Source organism: Eptatretus burgeri, chromosome 3 (genome assembly GCF_056783735.1).
Source record: "Eptatretus burgeri isolate ZD-2024b chromosome 3, Ebu_testis_v1, whole genome shotgun sequence".
Taxonomy (NCBI): Eukaryota; Metazoa; Chordata; class Myxini; order Myxiniformes; family Myxinidae; genus Eptatretus; species Eptatretus burgeri.
This window is the reverse complement of record NC_140963.1, coordinates 122,961,444-122,981,248: the sequence shown is the minus strand read 5'-3', so window position 1 is coordinate 122,981,248 and position 19,805 is coordinate 122,961,444. Positions and strand designations below refer to the sequence as shown.

The 19,805-nt window shown below is 43.8% G+C and overlaps 1 protein-coding gene and 1 long non-coding RNA gene across 6 annotated transcripts in view; one reads left to right on the top strand and one right to left on the bottom strand.

Annotated features, from left to right (window-relative positions):
* The window catches only part of LOC147030897 (tight junction protein 2-like), a 222,419-nt gene extending 209,453 nt beyond the window's left edge, over window positions 1-12,966 (bottom strand). Inside the window, exon 1 of one of the 3 annotated variants that reach the window (XM_085875438.1) lies at window positions 12,738-12,966. In XM_085875438.1, the coding sequence (XP_085731564.1) occupies window positions 12,738-12,850 (113 nt within the window). In that variant the 5' untranslated portion in view covers window positions 12,851-12,966. The remainder of the gene's footprint in view (window positions 1-12,737) is intronic. The other 2 variants (XM_085875440.1, XM_085875442.1) reach the window with 2 other exon arrangements.
* Window positions 12,967-17,822: 4,856 nt separating this feature from the next.
* The window catches only part of LOC147030895 (uncharacterized), a 186,191-nt gene continuing 184,208 nt past the window's right edge, over window positions 17,823-19,805 (top strand). For all 3 annotated transcript variants that reach the window (XR_015056563.1, XR_015056561.1, XR_015056562.1), the window contains exon 1: window positions 17,823-17,961. This is a non-coding gene — a long non-coding RNA (uncharacterized LOC147030895). The remainder of the gene's footprint in view (window positions 17,962-19,805) is intronic.

The following is a 19,805-nucleotide window of genomic DNA, read 5'->3' as shown; positions in this document are numbered from 1 at the left end:
AATGGTGTGGTCATCAAGGCTCTTGGACGTGGGCAATCGTAACAATTTAAGGACAAAGCTACAAGTCACTTAGTACATTATCCTTAGCCCAACAGTCTCTATGTGTTTTATAAATGAGCTTTTCTCAATCATAAACGACATGCTGAGGATAACCATCGACATCTGGTATTTCTCCCTCCCCAGCCCAAAATGTTCCATGTGCTCATTCAGTAACCCTTTACTTGTTGACCTCCTGAAGCTTATTTGTCCCTCTTTTCTCTCTCTCATCTGTTAAACCAACTCTTCCATTACAGCCCTTCAAAGAGCATCGATCTCTAAAAAGAAAAGCACTACCATTCATGTGTCACCTCAACTTAAAGTATCAAGTAAAGTCACAAAATTAGCAAATGTGGGCATTTATTGTCTTTTCATTGTCAAGGAAAAGTACATATACCACCAAAGACAAATGGTAACCACCACTGGCACATTCTGGCACCAGGTGGTAAAGCGTGATTGGCATCAAGATGTAGTATCGAAAGCAGCACAGCCAAGAACACATAAAAGGGGCCATATATTTATTATTTATGCATGGAGAAACAGGTGGATGAAGGGAGGTTAAACAAGGAAAAAAAGACATAAAATGTCATTAGCCCCTGCGGTTATTGTAATTTTGCTATCAATGGAGTTTAAGGTCAAGCCCATATTGACAAGATTTATGTGTATGCATAACTGACTTGAATGGTTATGTGACACGGAAGATCGCATACGATTGGGTTATTCGATCAGCCATCTCGGATCTGATCTGGAAAAAAGAGTGATGTGCATATGTAGGCCATGATTCATTTTCTGTTTTCCAAGTTTAAACCAGATCGGTAAATGCATGTCCGAGAAATGGTTGAGGACGTGTTCAATACCGGGTTTTTTTTTTTTTACAACTAAAATGGCCGCCAGTCTACCAGTCGGCCATCTTTGACCAGATCACAAAATAAAGTGAGGTGCATCTATATGCCATCATATATTGTGCTTGTGCCAAGTATGAACAAAATCAGACCATGGATGTCTGAGAAATGGTTGGGGACACGTTAAAGTAAAGAAATGGCTGCAAATTGGCAATATTGGATCTGATCTCGAAAAGAGATGATGCATATATTTGTACGCCATCATTCCTTATCTGTGTGCAAAGTCTGAACAGGATCGGTAAATACATGTCCGAGAAATGTTTGAGGATGTGTTCGACAACGGGATGCAAGTCGGCCATCTTTGATCAAATCGCAAAAGAAAATGATGTGCATATGTATACTATCATGTGTTGTGATTGTTCAAAGTTTGAACTAAATCTGTGCACACATGTCGGAGGTATGGTTGGGGACGCATGCACGGACAGACATACACGGACGGATGAGACGCAATCCACAGCCCCTGCTTCGGACGAAGTCCAAAAGGGGCTAAGAAAGCATTCAATGTTTGCTAAGGGAATGCAAACTTATGCTCAAGAAAAGTAAAATGGTGTCAGGCACCGTCAATCTAACCCTTATTTAATACAACAGTGGCTCTACTACCCCAATGGAAGTACATTCCAGCCTTTTTACCTTCTGTCACCTCGTTCTTCCGTGACCCGAGATCCTGGAAACTAAGGATGGAAACAGCTTGGCTAAGAATGGAGGTAAGGAGTGCTCTTAACATCAAAGGGCGGAGGAGCTCAATGTGAGCCAAACGGCCATTGTATCTGCGGATGTCCTTCAGCAGTTGGGTTACTTTTTCAAGGAGATTGGTGGCAGGATTTGCACTCTGGCCACGGTAAAGCACTTCATTAAGCAAAACACATTAATAAAAGTGCAAAGAAAACTAAAAAAAACAAAAACGTGGGAGTACCTCCTGTGCAGCTGCTCTTTGCAGAGCAGCTCACCAGATGATGGGATTGAGCAAAGCCTTCAGGACCCCCATTATTTGAAGACAGCTGCAAAACTATGTGTAACTTTAATGGGACGGATTGCGGTCGTGTGTGTCGGGGTGGTGCTGAGGTATCATCCATCAGACGGCGGTCTTCTCGGGTTATTCTGAGGCGAACCCTTTGGGTGGGCACCTCGAATGTCCTATACTGAAGAGAGGATGCTCACCTGTCTCTGCTATCATCTGAGCACTAGGGTTTGAACATCGGTATCGCAGCACTCTCTGAGGTTAGGAGACCGGACAGTGGCGATAGCATGGCGAGTGGTGATACCTACTACTGGTCTGGTCACTCTGATGGTTACCATACACAAGGAGTTGCTGTAGCTGTGTCCGATACGCTCTCTCCCATGATAATTGAGGTAACACCGGTCAACGAGCGTATTATGAGACTGAGGATTCATCACGCCTTGGGTGTCATTTCCCTGGTCTCTATATATGCTCCGACTGAGGCGAGTGATCTCACCGTGAAGCACGCATTCTATGCCACGCTCGAGTCTGTGGTTGATTAGTGCCCCAGAGGTGACACTATTCTAGTCTTGGGGGATTTCAATGCATTGACTGGCACTAACAGCTTGGTTATGAGACATCTTGGTCCCCATGGGTCTGGAACTGCGAACCATAATAGTACTAAGTTCCTTGACTTTGCAAGAAGTCGTGGACTTCGGGTGGCTAGTTCATGGTTTCAGCACCCACAGCCTCATCACTGGACTTGGTATTCCAAAGCTGGTGGTGTGGCAAAGGAGAATGACCATGTGCTTGTTGATGGGCACTGGAGGATGATTGATAACTGCAGGGTCTATCAGAGTGCTAAGTTCCTCAATAACAACTACAGGCTTGTTATTGCAGGTTAAATCCCAGAGAATGGTACCATCCCAGCCGAGGATGGATGTTGGCAAGCTCAAGGATGAGAGGGTAGCTGAGGAGTTTGTCAACAGGCTGAGTGGGGATTTAGGGGGTATGGGTGCTTTGGGGAATCCTGAAGAGTTGTGGAGTGCCTTCACTACTGCCATCCTCAATATTGCCAGTGTCTGTCTTGGTACCGAATGTCAGGTGAAGAAGAAGTTTTTTTCCCAAGGGACACTGGATACTATTGATCAGTGTCAAAGGGTGTCTTGCAGTTGGAGCGGATGGTGGTGGGCTCTTCACCGAAGAGTCCGAAGTGAAGGCCCTTTGAGCCGGTGACTTTGAGCGGCTGTACTAGGCTGACCCACAAGCTGTTGATTTAGATGTCAGCAGCGCAACTATCTCTATTGCTGAGTAACAACAGTGTAACAATCAACTGTGAACCACCGTTGTTTGTCAAAACAAAAACAGGCTGCGGTGAACCAGTTGAAAGTGGGTAAAGCTCCTCGGATCTGTGACATCCATGCTGAACTTCTCAAGGCTGGTGGAAATGCTGCACTCGTGTCATTGCATGCAGTTCTGTGCTCTGCCTGGAACACAGGCATCATCCCAACTGACTGGAAGAGGGGCCTTGTTGTCCCTCTCTGGAAATGGAAGACAGAGCTGAGCTATTCAAGGAGTTGAGACGTAAAACTGTACGTGCACTGAGGGTGGACAAGGAGGCCTATGTGCAAGGAATCTGTGAGGGGGTAGAGTATCACCTGTGGTCAAGTGATTCTCATCCTGTTTACAGGGGAATTTGCGCATTGCGTTCCTCCAAGCCCATCACTCAGTGTCCTGCAGTTAGAGCGGAGGGTGGTGGAACAACCACGAAAGGGTGATGCTGTTCTCAGTGCCGGGCAAGGTCTTTGCTTGGATAATTCTTGAGAGGGTTCTCAACCATTTGCTTGAGCACCAGCACACAGAGCAGTCAGACTTTACTCCAAAGAGGTCAATGATTGACTGTATCTTTGCCCTTCAGGTCTTCACCGAACGCAGACCAGAGTTTCGGCAGGGGCTGCTTGCAGCATATGTTTATCTCTGCAAAGTGTTCGATTCAGCGAATCGGGATGCCCTCTGGAGGATTCTTGGTCTTCATCGGGTGCCACCAAACTCATCAATCTGATGTCTGAACTATACTCTGGCACTGAGAGTGCTGTGAAATGTGGTGATACCATCTCCAACTTACTTTGAATTGTTCCTGGAGTTCGGCAGGGGTGTGTGTACTGGCCCCCACTCTTTTCAGTGCTTGTATGGACTGGATTCTGTGGAGGATGTCAGAGAAATCAAGCTGTGGTGCATTGTTTGGGAATGTCAAGATCTATAACCTTGATTTTGCAGATGATGCAGTCATCTTTGCTGAGACTCTGGCTATCCTTTTGGGGGCCCTCAAGGTGCTGAATGAGTCATGGGAGCCGCTGGGATTATGGGTTTCCTGGGTCAAAACTAAGATCCAGGCTTTCAATGACATCTTGGACGCAGCTATCTTGTCTGTACCTGTTTTTGGTGAGGATGTTGAGGTCACGGTGAGATTCACTTACCTTGCCAGTGATATTCATGTCTCTGCTGGCTGTGAGCCAGAGGTCAATAGATGTCTGGGTCTGGCCTGGGGATTCATAGATTCATTGGATGTAGTGCTTTCAGTACCTATGTAGGAGGATGAAAGTCCGTGTCTTTAAGTCCTTGGTGCTTCCAGTCTTGCTCTACGGATGTGGGACCTGGATTCCGACCAAGGGTCTGAGCTGGAGACTTGACTCCTTCGGAACCAGGTCTCTTCGGAGAATCCTTGGCTATCACTGGTCAGACTTTGTGTCCAACAAGTGGTTGCTGAGAGAAAATCAGATGAAATTTGTTGTCTGAATAGTCTGTGAGTGTCAGCTGCAGCTGTATGGACGTCGCTTGTGTTCCTGACGCTGATCCTGTTCACCAGATTCTCTCAGCGAGGGAGATTCATGCGTGGAGGAGGCCAACAGGATGACCATGTGCCTTGTGTTTGCAGCACGTTGATAGGCTCTCAAGGAGATGGGGATGAGCCAGGTATCTGCTTGGAGGATGGGCAGATGGAGGCCCCTGGAGTACCGGTGGAAAGTAGACGCAAAAACGCGCTGCTCTGGTGCATGCTCCCATACATGACCTGACCTGAGTGCTTTTAATGATAAGCAGAAGGCATTTATCAGGTCGAAAAAAACAGGACTGGATTCAGACTGGTAAAATATTGGCATAAACAGACAAGTTAAGAGAATAACTGGAGAGTTCATAGAATAAGCTCTTTAAAGAATATCCGGAAGTTTCGTGCTCCTGAACCAGTCTTACACACCACCTATGTACACTGTAATAAGACAACGTAGAGTTGCAGTTTCGGAGATGGAGGCTTTATTGATCACCTTAGAATGCATCATATATAGCAATATCGGCGACCTTTTCTTCACCCCGACACAGCATCCTCTCACATGCCATGCCCTCTCATGCTATATATTGATATATAGCATGGTTCTTGGAAGCATTAACAAGGAGATTTGTACTCTCCAGGTTTCAAGTATATATTTCAATTTTAATATTAAGGTTTAAAGGGGTTTAAAGGTGGAAAAATAGATAAATTCCGGGTTTTACCGCCATTTTACACACATGACATTAGTTCTTCATTGCTGTTGTTTGTGTCCTTTATAACATCCTTAAAAACAGTAAGTTTCCTGTTTGGAATGATTTTTAATTTTGTTTGACTGCCAGACAGGCAGACTGAGTAAAAAATGATCTCACTCCTCTTTGCACGTGCGATCAAGACAAATTTAGAGCCAAAGTACTGTTCAACGGCAAACTTGTCTTCTTATGTATGTTCCAATTTGTGTTGCGAATATAACATTTGATTTCAATCAGTTATTCCTCAATCATAAATTGATGATCATAAACTGATAATACAGACAGATGGACAGAAAAACCTGAACCAATTGCTTAACCCCGCTTTTCGCTTTTCGTGCACGGTGTAACTTGGCAAGCCAAAAGAGAATATGAAAAGGATATGGCCAAGAATATTAAACATAATAACAGAGCATTCTTTAAGTACATGAGGGGTAAAGAACAGATTAAGACAAGTGTGGGCCCATTGAGGAATAGCACAGGGAAATGTGTTCGTGATGAAAGTGAGATGGCAGGCTTATTAAACAGTAATTTTCCTTCAACATTTAAAAGAGAAGAGTGATAAGATTTACCAATAGCTGAGGGTATCTATCAAGGAAGTGAAGAAAGGCTTATAAAGGAGATTCAGGTCAGAGTAGATGAAGTATAGAAGCAGATAACAAAGCTTAGAGAAGATAAATCTCTGGGACCAGATAATATGCATCCTTGATTATTGAGGGAGGTGGCAGAGCAGATAAGCACAATGTTAACATTAACCTTTATCGTTAACAAGTCATTAGAGTCAGGACAGGTACCCAAAGGATTGGAGAGTAGCAAATGTAACACCATTATTGAAGAAAGGATGCAGAGAAGAATTTGGGAACTATAGACTTGTTAGTTTGACTTCAGTTGTGGGGAAGATGTTGGAGACGTTAATTAGGGATGGGATGGGGAACTATTTCAAGAAATTCAAACTAATTAGAAGTATTCAGCAGGGATTTAAAAAAAGAAGGTCATGTTTAACAAATGCAATTGTGTTCTATGAAGCAGATTCTAACTGGGTGGATGAAGGAAGTGCAGAAGATGCAGTGTAATTGATTTCAGAAAACATTTGAAAAGGTACCACATAGGAGGTTGTTATCTGAGGTGAGGGCTTGCAGTGGCTGGTCAGGTAACTAACTGGATTGGAAACTGCCTTCGTGATGGGATGCAAAGAACGGCTGGGAGTGGGAGGGTGTCTGGTTGGGAGGATTTAAGGAGTGGGGTACCTAGGGATCAGTACTAGATCCATTATTATTCCCCATCAGGGACCCACGGAACATCTATCTGCACAGTGCAAAATGTGGGTTCATGTCATCAACTTCCCACCCTCACTTCACAAACCACAAGTCCTCAACCTTCTCCTCCCCACCCTAAGGCTTCAAACCATCTCCCACTCCACCCCACAACTCCTCCACCCCTCCTTCCCCACCGAAAGTCCTCAATCCCCCCCATCCCTGCAATCCCCAAAGCCTCAACCTCCCTCTGCCTCTCCCAACATTGTCCCATTTTTGCTCTTCCACCTCCTCCTCCCAACCCCAACTCTCTGTCCTTCTCTCCTCCACTCCTTCCACTCTCCTCCACTCCTCCACTCCTCCCTCCTCTCCTCCAGCAAAAGCACATTCCCACATCAATCATTACATATTTCGTCATTACCTCATCAAAATAGCTGAATATTTATTTAACTCTTTCCCTCCCCTATCGTGCTATCATCGACATGTCATGGCCCATCATGGTCGCCTGTCCAACTCACAATCCTTCAAGATATTTGGAAACCCCATGGAACTGCAACTCTCAAGTGACCATGGGCAGCCTAATTGTCCAATAAACCACCCTAAACCAAGTATCTTCTTCCTGATGCTCGAGAGAATGGCACATAGTTATTTGGGTGGTGTATATGCAGCAGACAGCTGCCTCGATCACTCCCTGAAAATTACAAAAAATAACCCAGGTTTGAAGCAAAAAAAATGCCCACTGCCTTCATGTATATGCAATGCGTTGTGGTTATATGGCTCAGATCGATTCCAATTGCAGTGGCCCATAGGCTTACACCAGAGGCCTGATGCCTAAGGACTGGAGCTGAAGGCCTATACTTACATTGGCCTTCATTTGACCCGTGATGCATATCGGCTCCAACCTTTCGATATTTGATGATCCTTTTAATAGTCGCTTTGGTCATTTTACAATGAAGTGAAAACTTATAGGGAGGGCATGACGATTATGAATATGACAGCTTCAAATATGCCTTTGGCTTCATACAGCACTAACATGGCAGCTGTATGATTTTTTTTTTCATGTTACAACTGTGGGTGAAGCCAGGACAGCTGTCCAACCAATTGGTGGAAAGGAGCATTACATGTGGACGGACGGAAGGATGAACGGACAAAGAAGCAAATTTGTATGTCTATAATTTACATCAATGATTTGGATAGTGGGGTGGAGAGTTGACTTTACTTATTTGCAAATGACTTAAGGCTTGGAGGCAAGGTAGATAGTAAAGAGCGGGGTGATCAGATTCAGGAAAGTCAAAATACTTTCATCGATTGGGCAAACGATTAGCATATGCAGCTTAACATAAACAAGTGTAAGGTACTGGGGATGGGTAAGAACAATTAAAATAGAGATTACATAATCTAAGGGGCAGTCTTGGAGCATGTCACACAGGAGAAGGATCTGGGGTGGTAATAGATACAGGGTGTGAGCAGACAGCACAGTGCCAGACAGCTACAGGCAAAGCCAACAGGATATTAGGCTGCTTTCATAGGGGGATAAATTATAAATCAAAAAAGGTAGCGTTAATGATCCAATATCCATACTTTGAGACAGGGCATTGGTTCTGCTGAAGGAATTTATTGACAAAAGTAAGGGTGATTCATCAATGTGTGTGCAGTCCCTCAGATAGATGTTAAACTGGGAATTCTGCCTGCCAGTATTAGTTGATGACGTGAAAGATCCTGCAGTGTACTTTGTGAAGGACAGGCAAGCTATCATGGTATACTGGACAAATTTCAAATTCCTGGCATAACCGAAAGAGAGCATTGCATCTACGGCACAGTCTCGCCCCCAGCCAATGATGATACCCCACAGCCTTGCGCTGCATACGAGAGAGGAATAAGATTAAAACTGTTAATTTTTAAAGCATTGTCAGAGTGGTTTCTCAACTGTGGAATTGCTCTCCATTCCAGCAAAACCAAATTCTCAATAAACCATCGTACACCAAACTCGGCATGCAGCCCCGGGATTTAATTAATAAACCCCATCACACCACCAACTTGCCGCACATGTGCAGAATGCCTCCACTGGGGCATCCGAGGAGTTTATCTCGGTCAGTCTTGAGGGATGTAGACACAATACGTGAGTCTGTTTTGGCAGGTTTTTGACACCTCCAACCCACCGCCACGTGACGCTTGGTGATGTTTTTCCTTACCCCAACCCTAAACAATACATGACTCTGTGATTGAGAGCAATGTGTCTGTTTTAAAATTTTTGATCAGCTTCCATTCTGCAAGTATTTGTATTTTTTTTTCAGTGGCATCTGATGGCTAAGTTACCCTAACCCAATCCAGGTTCCTCCTGATGACGCCATCTTTGCTCTTTACTTCTTCGGGTTCCTTCTTGGTCTTCTGTTTGATTGTGTTTGAATCATATCCTGATGCCATGTGGACTGTGCTTCCCCACTGATGGACCTCTGGTTGCTTGTACCTGTTGCTGCGTTTTATCCTGGGGAGTAACTGCTGAAATCTATATGTCTGGGTTCTTCCTGACATCTTTATTCCTTTCATATTTCTTTATAATTTTTGTTTTTTCACAATTCTCTTTATTCATTCTAATTCTTGCTTTTTCTTCTCTTTCATCTCTTTTCCTCTCTTTCCTCATCTATCTCTCGAAGGAGAAGTGAGCAGAAATTTTTCTGTCAGGCTCACTTGGCTGCGTCTGGATGGGTTTTAGGGTTTTGGAGCAGCGGCTGAAACCCGAATCCTGTCTAGGTTCCTACTGACGACTCCATATTCGCTCTTTACTTCTTCAGGTTCCTTCTTGGTCTTCCATTTTTATGAATGACATTGTGTTGCCGTTGAGCTCCCTGTAAATTTTACAAACTTCCAATTGAACTTCCTGCTTTATCCTTTTTGGAAATTCTGTCTCATAGCTTTAAATTAATGATTTAACCAGCACATCTAACCCATTTTTGACCAAATTCAACCAAAAGCAAGGTATTTCTAAATTGACATGTCGTCGTTAAGGTGAAATCCAAGGTGACTGCACCCATAAAAATGAAGATGGTGTCACGTGACTGTGGATCTGACATGATCCTCCCCCTCCCGGGGGGGGGGGGGCACGACACTCTGTGACGCTCCGGGAAACATATACGTTGTGTGCGGCCCTTTGGGTCACTCATTAGGTAGACCAGACACCATTACAATATGTGATTTAAGATTCTCCGGTGTTAAAAAATATTTCATTCATGATTACTTTTATGAGGAACAGGCGACATTGGCCTGAAAAAGTATTCACCCCCTACCAATAATGCCATGATTAGATGAATTACAAAATTATGTTTTTTTCCAGATGAACTTCCTTATTCACAACTGAAGAGATCAAACTAAATACTGTTGTAGTCGATGGAGGTTACATGTCAGGAATACGTGCGATAAACATGTACATATCAAAATTCACTGGTTGTAAAAGTATTCAGCCCCTTAGATCAGTACTTGGTGGAAGCACCTTTTCCAGCAATGACTGCTATGAGTCTTATTTGGGTAGGTCTCTACAAGCTTTGTACAGTGAGATGGTGAAATCTTTACCCATTCTTCATGTGAAAATTGCTCTAATTCTGCAAAGTTTGATGGATCGTTGATGGACTGCAATCTTCAAGTCTCATCATAAATGTTCAATTGGGTTAAAGTCAGGACTTTGACTGGGCCACTCAAGAACATTGATTTTCTTCTTATTCAGCCACTCCAGTGTGGCTTTAGCTTTGTGTTTCCGATCATCGTCCTGATGAAATGTGAATCTCCTTCCCGGTTTCAGACTCATGGCTGAATCAATCAGGTTTTCATCAAGGATTTTCTTGTCCTTTGCACCATTCATTGTCCCTTCTATCCTGACAAGCTTGTCAGTCACTGCTGATGAAAACAGCTCCACAACATGATGCTGCCACCACCATGCTTGACAGTAGGGATGGTGTTGACTAGATGATGTGCAGTGTTAGGTTTGCACCAGATGTAACTCTATGAATTTACACCAAAGAGTTAAAATGTTTTCTCGTCTGACCACAAAACTTTTCTCCACATGCCTGCAGTATCATAAAGATGATTTTTCATAAACTACATTTCAGCTTTTACATGTGTCTTTTTCAGTAATGGCTTCTTTCTTGCCACCTGTCCAGATGCCAGCTTTGTGAAGGGAACAGGATATCGTTGATTGATGAACACTGACCCCCATCTCAGACACTGAGCCTTGTAGATCTTCCAATGTCATTGTTGGGTTTGCAGTGACATCCTGAACCAGTTTCCTGCTTGCCCGGCTGCTGAGTCTGGATGGTATGCTACATCTTCCATTTCTTAATGATGGATTTCACCGTACTCAGATATAATGAGTGACTTGAAATATTATTATAACCCTCTCCTGAATGGTGGTTCTCCATCACTTTATGTGTGACCTCTTTGGGAAGCTCCTTGGTCTTCATGTTTACCTTGCTGGTTGAGCAAGTGAGTTTCACCTTAAAACTCCTCAGATAAGTGGGAGAGATTAATTTTTACGTTAACCCACTGATTACATACAGGTGAAACCTATTACACTAATTTTATAACTTTTCAAACAATTAATTTGCTCCTGAAGTGATTTAAGGTTAATTAGGCAAAGGGCTAGAATGAATATTTATGTAACTGAGAATCATCTGATTTTCTCTGTTAATCTAACTTATTCACATTTTATCTGAATTTTTTTGGCTTTATCACTTTGGAGTAGTTTGTGAAGACTCTATATATTAAGTTTGATTTGAAAGTATCACAAAATAAGCTCAGGTGGCATAAAAATGTGAAATCTTTGGAGGGGAGTGAATGCTTTTGCAGGCCACTCACTGTAAGCGCTTGAGGATGTTGTGCAGATGGATTGTCCCCTATTTAAGGAATATATTTACTTTGATTTCATTCTTCATCTGTTGCTCTTTGTTCAGTGACGAGGCCATCAAATCTATTATGCTTGCACTCATTCTCCACCATGTTTCTGTCCTGAGCCTAATACCTCACCAATCTAATGGGGAAGGATACCAACGAGGGACAGGTGCTTGTAGACGATGTCTAGCTATAGTGTTGATATTTTCCGGAGAGTTGGGAGATGTAAAAATGATGTGTGGGTGTCTTAATACCGAAGGTGGGCCGAGGATATGTTTTCACCCCTGTCTGCCTGTTTGTCTGTAAACGTGATATCTCAAAGAGTTGTTGACAGATTCAGACAAATTTTGGTGGAGAGGTTGGAAGTGTGACAAGGCTGAAATGATTAGATTTTAGCGAAGATCTGGATCCTGATCCTGATCCGATAATTTTTTAAAGTCATTCCTCACCACTGAGATCAAGATATGGTCAAAACCGATATTTAGCACATTATCTCAAACAGTTATCGACAGATTCGGACGAAACTTGGTGAACAGGTTGGGGTATGCGAGAAGGCATCGTTGATTCGATTTTGGTGAAGATCCAAATGTGGATACGAGATTTTTTTTTAAACTTTTGAAGTGATTGTTCACCGAAACGGGCCAAAATGGCTCCAAAAACGAGATACGGCATGATACTTTAAAACGTTGTGGACAAGTTATGACAAAACTAGGTGGACGAGTTGGGTAGGTGCCAAGAACAAGCGGATTTTTAAACCTTTTTAAACCTTGTGTCATCGATTGAAGAGAAATATCACCGCCGACAGTAATTCCCTGCAACTGTGATGCTTGTTATTTAAAAAAAATTAATTTCCACCTCATGTTTCCTGTAATCATTCAAACCGTCGGGTCGTCCCTTCTTTCACATGTACCAAAAATAAAAGTTAAAATATCATCACCGGAACTTATGATTTGCACAATCAGTCACAGCATTATGACCGAGCATTTAAAAAGTAAATAAATAAATAAATAAATCCCGAGGATTTCAGGAGTCAAGATGGACGAGCAGCACAGTGATGTATCCACAACGCAAGAGTTGGAGTGAAGTTTGTCTGAATTGTATTCAAGAAAGCTGAACAATATTGGCAACTAAATGTAAAATTACCTGAGGTTAAAGTCTTACCTGAGCGCGATCCAGGTGTTGCTTCGTGCACTGTGCGGTAGCAGTGCGGTGCGGGTGGCAGGAGTCATCCCAAAAGCCATTTGCACTACAGGTAGAAACTTCTTGTATTTCATGTCTCTTTGCGTCGGTCAAGCCACTAGTGGGGTCGAGGAACGTATAGTAGTTGACCCCTACGTGAGATGCTCTCCGAAGTCTGATCGAGGATGTGTGGCCCGTGCGGTGGGTCTAGGAACTTGTGATTTGCTGCGCACCCGTTGTGCAGCGTTCGATACAAGCTTGAACTCCCCCAGAAGTTCCCCCTGTACCGCTAAAAATAGCGTCGCCAGGGCACTGAGCGTCGCCAGGCTTGCTGAGAACACTTTCTGTCTCTCGGTAGCCTGTCGGCTCGTGTTGTTACACATTCGACTGTATAACGCTGGATGGAGCCGAGGATGTGATCTGTACGATCAAGTCCTGATGTGGAGGGGTCGTGAGGATGACAGGGTGGCATGATTAAAAAAAAAATAAACAAACAACAAACAAACAAGGAGGTGGAGAAAAAGTAAATAAAAGTTATACAAACCCAAATTCCGAGCAAAAGTGTGCAACTTGCGATGGTCCGTGATTAGAGATCTCATCTGAACCCACGTAAATTTTGACATTTTGTCCAGGATGTATGACGCACAATGGCCTACTCTTTTCAAAATAAACCGAGCTGGAATTTTTTATGGTCCAGCATCAACAGTCTGAAGCTTTAAACATATCATCCAACCAGTTCATTGATGAAACACCAATCTGAGTCTTGAAGGTGGCTCACGAATGAAACCCAGAATAGAGGAGTTGAGGGTCAGCGAAATCAAGCAATAACGTCTTTCAGCCCTTTATACTTCATTGAAGTTGTTATGGTGGGTTGTTTCGATCAAACAACGACCCAGCTATAAACTGTCATCATGGTGTTTCGCAGGAAGAGCGAAGCATCGATGTGTGTGGACGTTAACACTGCATGGGTATCCCATCCACTAAAATTAGTTGCAGGACGTCAAAGATCCCACGGTATCCTTCGTGAAGAGTAGGTGAGTTATCGTCGGCACAATGGCCAAGTTCCAAATTCCTGCCATAACCTACAGAGGGAATTGCATCATTGGGACAGCCGCGCCCTCAGCCAATGACAATACCCCGCAGCCTTGTGCAGCATACGGATGAAGAAGAATTGACTGATCCCTTTCTGGGTTGACATCACACTTGTGAAATTGTCCTAACTTCAGGGTGGTTTCTTGATTTATTAATTTTTTTGGTAGATTTGTAACAAAGCCGATCACATGTACTTTTAATCCGTGACCCCAATTTCATTTTCGCTCCTTTCACATGTTTGTAAAATTTCTAGATCCTCAAGCGCCGAAACACAAGAAGTGACTGATATCGGTGAGGTTTTCATGCCTGTGACATCACCAGGCCACACGATGAGCGAGACACGTGACGTCATTTAAGTCATGAGGACCGTATGGTCTGGTTGCTTCGGAGACCAGCTGGCAAGAGGAAAGTGCAGCCCTTTAAACAAGAAGAAACCTACAATTAATCCAAAACATTATTTCCACCGTTTCAAAAAGGATGCTCCTGGTATTCATCGCGCGGCTTCTTTAGCAAAGGAAAATAGAAGCAAATAATGGAATATTTTGGAATCGACTGGAAAATGTGAATCTGTTTGGTAATCCCAAAGTAAACAGTCCAAGCTGTTTTCCAGGCCAATCAGACTGATGAGGTCCATTGAAGGTTGAACTGCCATATGCTGAAGCTACTTGTGTGGCATGATGCTGCCCACATTCCAGTTGGCTGATGGTTCTTTCGGTGCACTGAGAGACTTGAGATCCAGAACAAAATGGTGGCTGGCAGGGCAAGAATTTGGTCACGGTGCCAGCAGATAATTAAATAATCAACACGACATCAAATGATACCATGGAACCCTTGACACACCTGAACTTCCAACCGGCACTGACAAAGCTTTCATCCGCAGTTGAATGGAGCACTGCTCCCCCCTCTGGGCTAGTGCTCCTGCCTCACACCAAGCTCGACTTCACGCTTTGGAAACCAAGGCTTTTAGGATCACTGGTATCTCCCGTGATGAAGCTGAGTCTTTGGGTCTCTCACTCTCTTACCAGAGGCAGGTCGGTGGTCTTTCTGTCTTCCACCGTCTCCTCTCCGGCCTTGCCCTCCCAACTATATTTCTGCAGGGCACTCAGGGTCCGCCAAAAAACCCCTTCAAGTGAACTTTCCAAATCAAGAATCACTGCTCACCTTCACTCTTTCATTCCTCTTTTCCCCACCTCTGGAACAAACCCCTCGACTCACTTTAATCCCAGCCATCCCTCCAGGTTTTCAAAACAGCTGTTCACCACCATCTCATCTCTTCCCCCATCCAAAATCTTGATCTTTTCTAACCCCATTAATCCACTCCAAACCCACCCCCTGCCAAGCTTATTTATGGACTCACCACTGCGCATTTTGTGGAGAGGAAGGAAGAGTTTCACGTGTTTGTAGATCTTGAAGAATTGGGATGAAAAGTCGAAATACGTAATAATAAAAGTATGAAATGCAAGTTTCAGTATTATTACGAGAATACATAACAGTACGCCTCTATAACATTTCATTGGTTGCAGCAATCAGCTTACTATCGCTCGCCAAGCCAGCCGTTCCTTATCAATCGTTTCCAATGGAGTGCTTGATTGAGTGCTTAAGCAGCTTGGCAAGCGTTCTCCAAGCTGATTGGAAAGAAACACTCATTATAACTATATAATAATCAGGTAGTGTGGCCGAGTGGTCTGAGGCGCTGGATTTAGGCTCCAGTCTCTTTCGAGATGTGGGTTCGAATCCACCACTGCCATTTCCCTTTTTCGATCCCATTGTTTTCGGTGATGGTGGCTTCACTTACCAAGACCGCCTCATCGCCGAAGCATGAAACGTCAATTAGAATTGTCATCGTTTCCAGACTCCTGCGTGTTCCTGTTCTGCTGTCTCTTGGTACTTTTATCCAATTTTGCTTGAACAATACCAGATCCTGTTACCATCTTTAATGCGTCGTCAGTTCCATGACAATCTCCTCCAACCAACCACACATGACCCTGATCGATATCACAGATCCATTCATTAATTGATCCATTTCCATCACCAACTTGATGTTGAATCGTGCAGCGCTTCTTCATTAATTATTTTTCTTGCTTCTGCTTGGAGGCCGTCTATTTATTACGTACGCATGGAAAAAAAAGAGCACTCACGTGAAAGCATGGAAATTATGCACGGATGCCAAAGGAGAAAAAAGGAGCAAGTGAGGATGATTCTGAAAAATAAATGAAGAAATGAAGAAAATAGAAGGTGGGAGAGGGTTGGTGTGAGGGAATTGAGTTTGTTCCTGAGATGGGATTGAAGGAAGTGGTGGAGGAGGATGAATATATGGGAGAAGGAAGGAAGGATGTGGGAAAGTTGAGAAGTTAGAGGTGGGGGGTCAAATGTGACACCATTGATTTTTTTTCCTGCCCATGGAACTCATTTCCACATCCTCTTCAACCTCATTCGTCCCTCCAAGTCTTCAATACATCTGTTCACCACCATCTCAGATCATCCCCCATCCAAAACCGTGCTCTTTTCTACCCTCGTTAACCCCATCCCCAATCCCTCCTCCTTCCGAATTACAGTTTTTCCTTCTTGAGTTCCCTTCTGTATCCATCATGCCCACCCCATGCATCCTTTCTTTCTTGATCCCCCCCTCCCCCATTGTTTGTCTAAGTCTCCTTCTATTTTGTCCTTCAACTCCGCTGTTGGTGTCCCCCTCTTCCTTTACTGCTCCCTTTGTCCTGGTACGTCCTGATCCGTTCAGTGTACTCCTATACAAAACAAGGACAAATGTGTCCAAGAGCCGCGTCCGAAAGGCAACAAAACAACTTCCGATATTTCGTCACGTGCCTTGATGGAGCCAATAGCGAGACCCGTCATGGAGGCTCCTGAGTTCATGACGAGAAAATCGTGTATTTACGAAATTACAACACATTAAATGGAATAATCTTTAAATAGTAACGTGAACTTTTCGAAACTTTAAAGCAAATGTCTGAATATATGTAAAAGTTCATGATAGACGTTCTCAAAAGGCACCGTCAATGCGAGGATGTGTACAGGTGTTTAGTATTTAAGGCGATCCGGATCCTGTACTTAAAAGAGCCGAGTCCTAAAGGTTTTGCAAGAAGAAGAAGAAGAAGAAGAAGAAGAAGAAGAAGAAGAAGAAGAAGAAGAAGAAGAAGAAGAACGCGGAGCTCTCTTTGAGCCAGCGTTCGCAATGCGAGACGCGGCTAAAATTAAATAAATTCAGAGAACATTCTCGAAGGAGCCATCTGCATATTACATACAGGAAAAAGGGTGATTTAAAAAACTGCGTTATATATATATATATATATAGTGTTACGGATTTTAGAATCCGGTCTGATGAATGCATCCACACATCCAGGTCCTCAGACAGTTATTTCCCGAAATGCATGTTTAGATTAGCCCCATCCCCATGTCTCATGGGATCTTAAATGTGATGTGTTGAGAAGGGTAAAGGATAGATCCCCTCTCAAATGGGAAACTTTTTTCTTTACGACAGACACGTTCACACATTTCTTTCACGAGCTCTGAAGCCCGCCCCCCATTCTTCCTCAGCGGCAATCTTTCGTGAGCTCCAACGCCCGCCTTTTTTATGGAGCGCACCAGTCGTCATGGTAACCGTGCGCCAGTTGGGCGGGATGAGCTTGGGGCAGACGGCCTGGGGATATAAAAACGAGCGAGAGGTACATTCTGAGGAGAAAAAATGTGAAGGGAAAAGCGTGAGGAGAGAGAAGTGTGAAGAGAAAAGCGTGAGGAGAGAAAAGTGTGAGGAGAAAAGCGTGAGGAGAAAAAGCGAAAGAGGAAAAAGCAAAGGGAGAGAGAAGCGAACAAGAAAGCGGATGTCTGACCAGCACCGACGAAACAATTCGTCCTTCCCATTGCTTCGGCAAGTGAGCGTCTGGGTGTGAGCAGCGCCGCCAACAAGTGAGGCACGGGTCGGTCACCACCAACACCAGGGTCCAAAACCCACGACGGACGATCCTGGTGCCCTCCAGACTTCGACTGGCGTTCAAGGCTGCCCCGCGAGAGGGTGCACGGCGGGGCTGGGTGCTGGCGACGGACGTGACACACACACACGCATTTTCAGGACGTTTTCCTCATCACGGACGATTTTCTGGTGAGCGAGACGATTCTCCCCCTCCCCTCCCCCTGAATGATCTGCTGGGTACCCTTGTCTGTGTTTAGCTGTAAGTCAACCCCCCATAAGCATCTGCTCTTTGTCTCTTTCCTGACATTTTGATTGATTTTGGCTTGAAATTCATTCTTCATTTACCTCAGAAAATAAAAAGTTATTTTTATTTATTTTATTATTAATGAATTATTTGCCGATTTCCAACCTGTCCGTGTTTGTCCTTTCCTTCCATTGGTCTAGCATTGTTCGACCGAGATAGACTGGGAGGTAATTACCACAGATTTGACCAAAAAATCGTCGGCACGCACCGGCGGTTAAAACGCTCGGCCACCGTAATTAATATATAATCAGATAACATTGGTTCTTTGCTGAGGGTAACCTCCCCGCTCAGGTAACCACGTGACCTCTAGTTACACGGAATAATTAGACGTGGACACTGGAACTCGTGGTTAACTGGGTGGAGTTCGTGGTTTTAAAACAACCCACCGAACCACAACGTTAATTGTGAGCGGTGGCCCCAGGTCCGGCTCTACCGAGGACAACCGGGGATTAGTCCCCCTGAGTGACAAGCTGGTGTCTCGGTATCCGTGTCCGCAACAATATATATGTTCTCCTCCATTAATCTCTTCCATTGCCTTTTATTTTCTCTCCTTCCTCCTTTCACTCTCTTCTCAATATTATTTCAATATACAGTATTTCGATCTTCCTCCACCGAGAAGGAGAGGTGGCCATGTTTCACATCTGAGTTGATATCATCCTCTGTGAGTGAGCACGACATGTGCATCACAGGGAAATGTTCAACACTGTATCCCAATCACATCTCCATCACTCAATGCTCTTTCCCTCACACTTGTCGTACTGACTGCAGGAGTCCACGACCTTTTAAACCTCTGAATACTGCACCACCTGAAGACTCTGTGTACCTATGACACCCATCCTCTCTGCCACTCCTTCTCACGTTCTCCCTGTGATGTTCGTGAATAAAACGAACGAGGAAGGCTGAAACATTAAAAGATTTAAGAAGAGTGCAGAGCTTGCAGTTTGGTTGAGTGGTTGAAAAGTTGGTTCTTTCCCCACTGGCTCGTGTGGGCTTGATTCCCATGACTGTTCACTGTTGCCTTCCTGCACTTCATGAAAGGCATGGAGTGTGCCACACACCCCTCAACATGAGTTGAGGGAGGGATGGGTAACCTTCATCCCGTAGGAAAGTGAGGTTTTATTTTTTTTTTTTTTCGGTCAAAAGCAGGTTTAAAACTAGAGGGGGATCACTCGGTAGAGTGCAAAACCTCCGCCGCCAATACTGCAAGGTCACTCAAGTGAACCTGATATCCTATTCATTCAAATTGACGTCAACAGTGCTCACAGAGTTATAGTTTGCAACTTTCCCTTTTACTTTTAACTTTTACATACTCAATTCATTCGTCATAACTAGATTCCTTGAGACAGAAATTGATTTTACGTGGGTATATCCACCTGAAGTTCCAAAATCAGCCGCAATTATAATTTTGGCATGTTTTTTGTTGGAAATCACTTATAACATGTAGAAATGCAAAAAAAAACAATTGAAATTTTGTTGAAAAAAAAGTTGCAAAAATTTTTTTTTTCTCTTAATTTTTTTTTTTGGAAATCACAACAACATGAAGAAATGCAAAAAAAAAAAAATTCAAATATTTTTTCAAAATGGCCACCATAGCGGCCATATTGGATTTTGGACCAAGTCCAAAATCTAATGGCATGATCCTTGGACCATACCTAATCCCCCCACCAAGTTTCGTCGAAATCCGTCAAGGAGTTTTTCCGTAATACTGTTCACTAACAAACAAACAAAT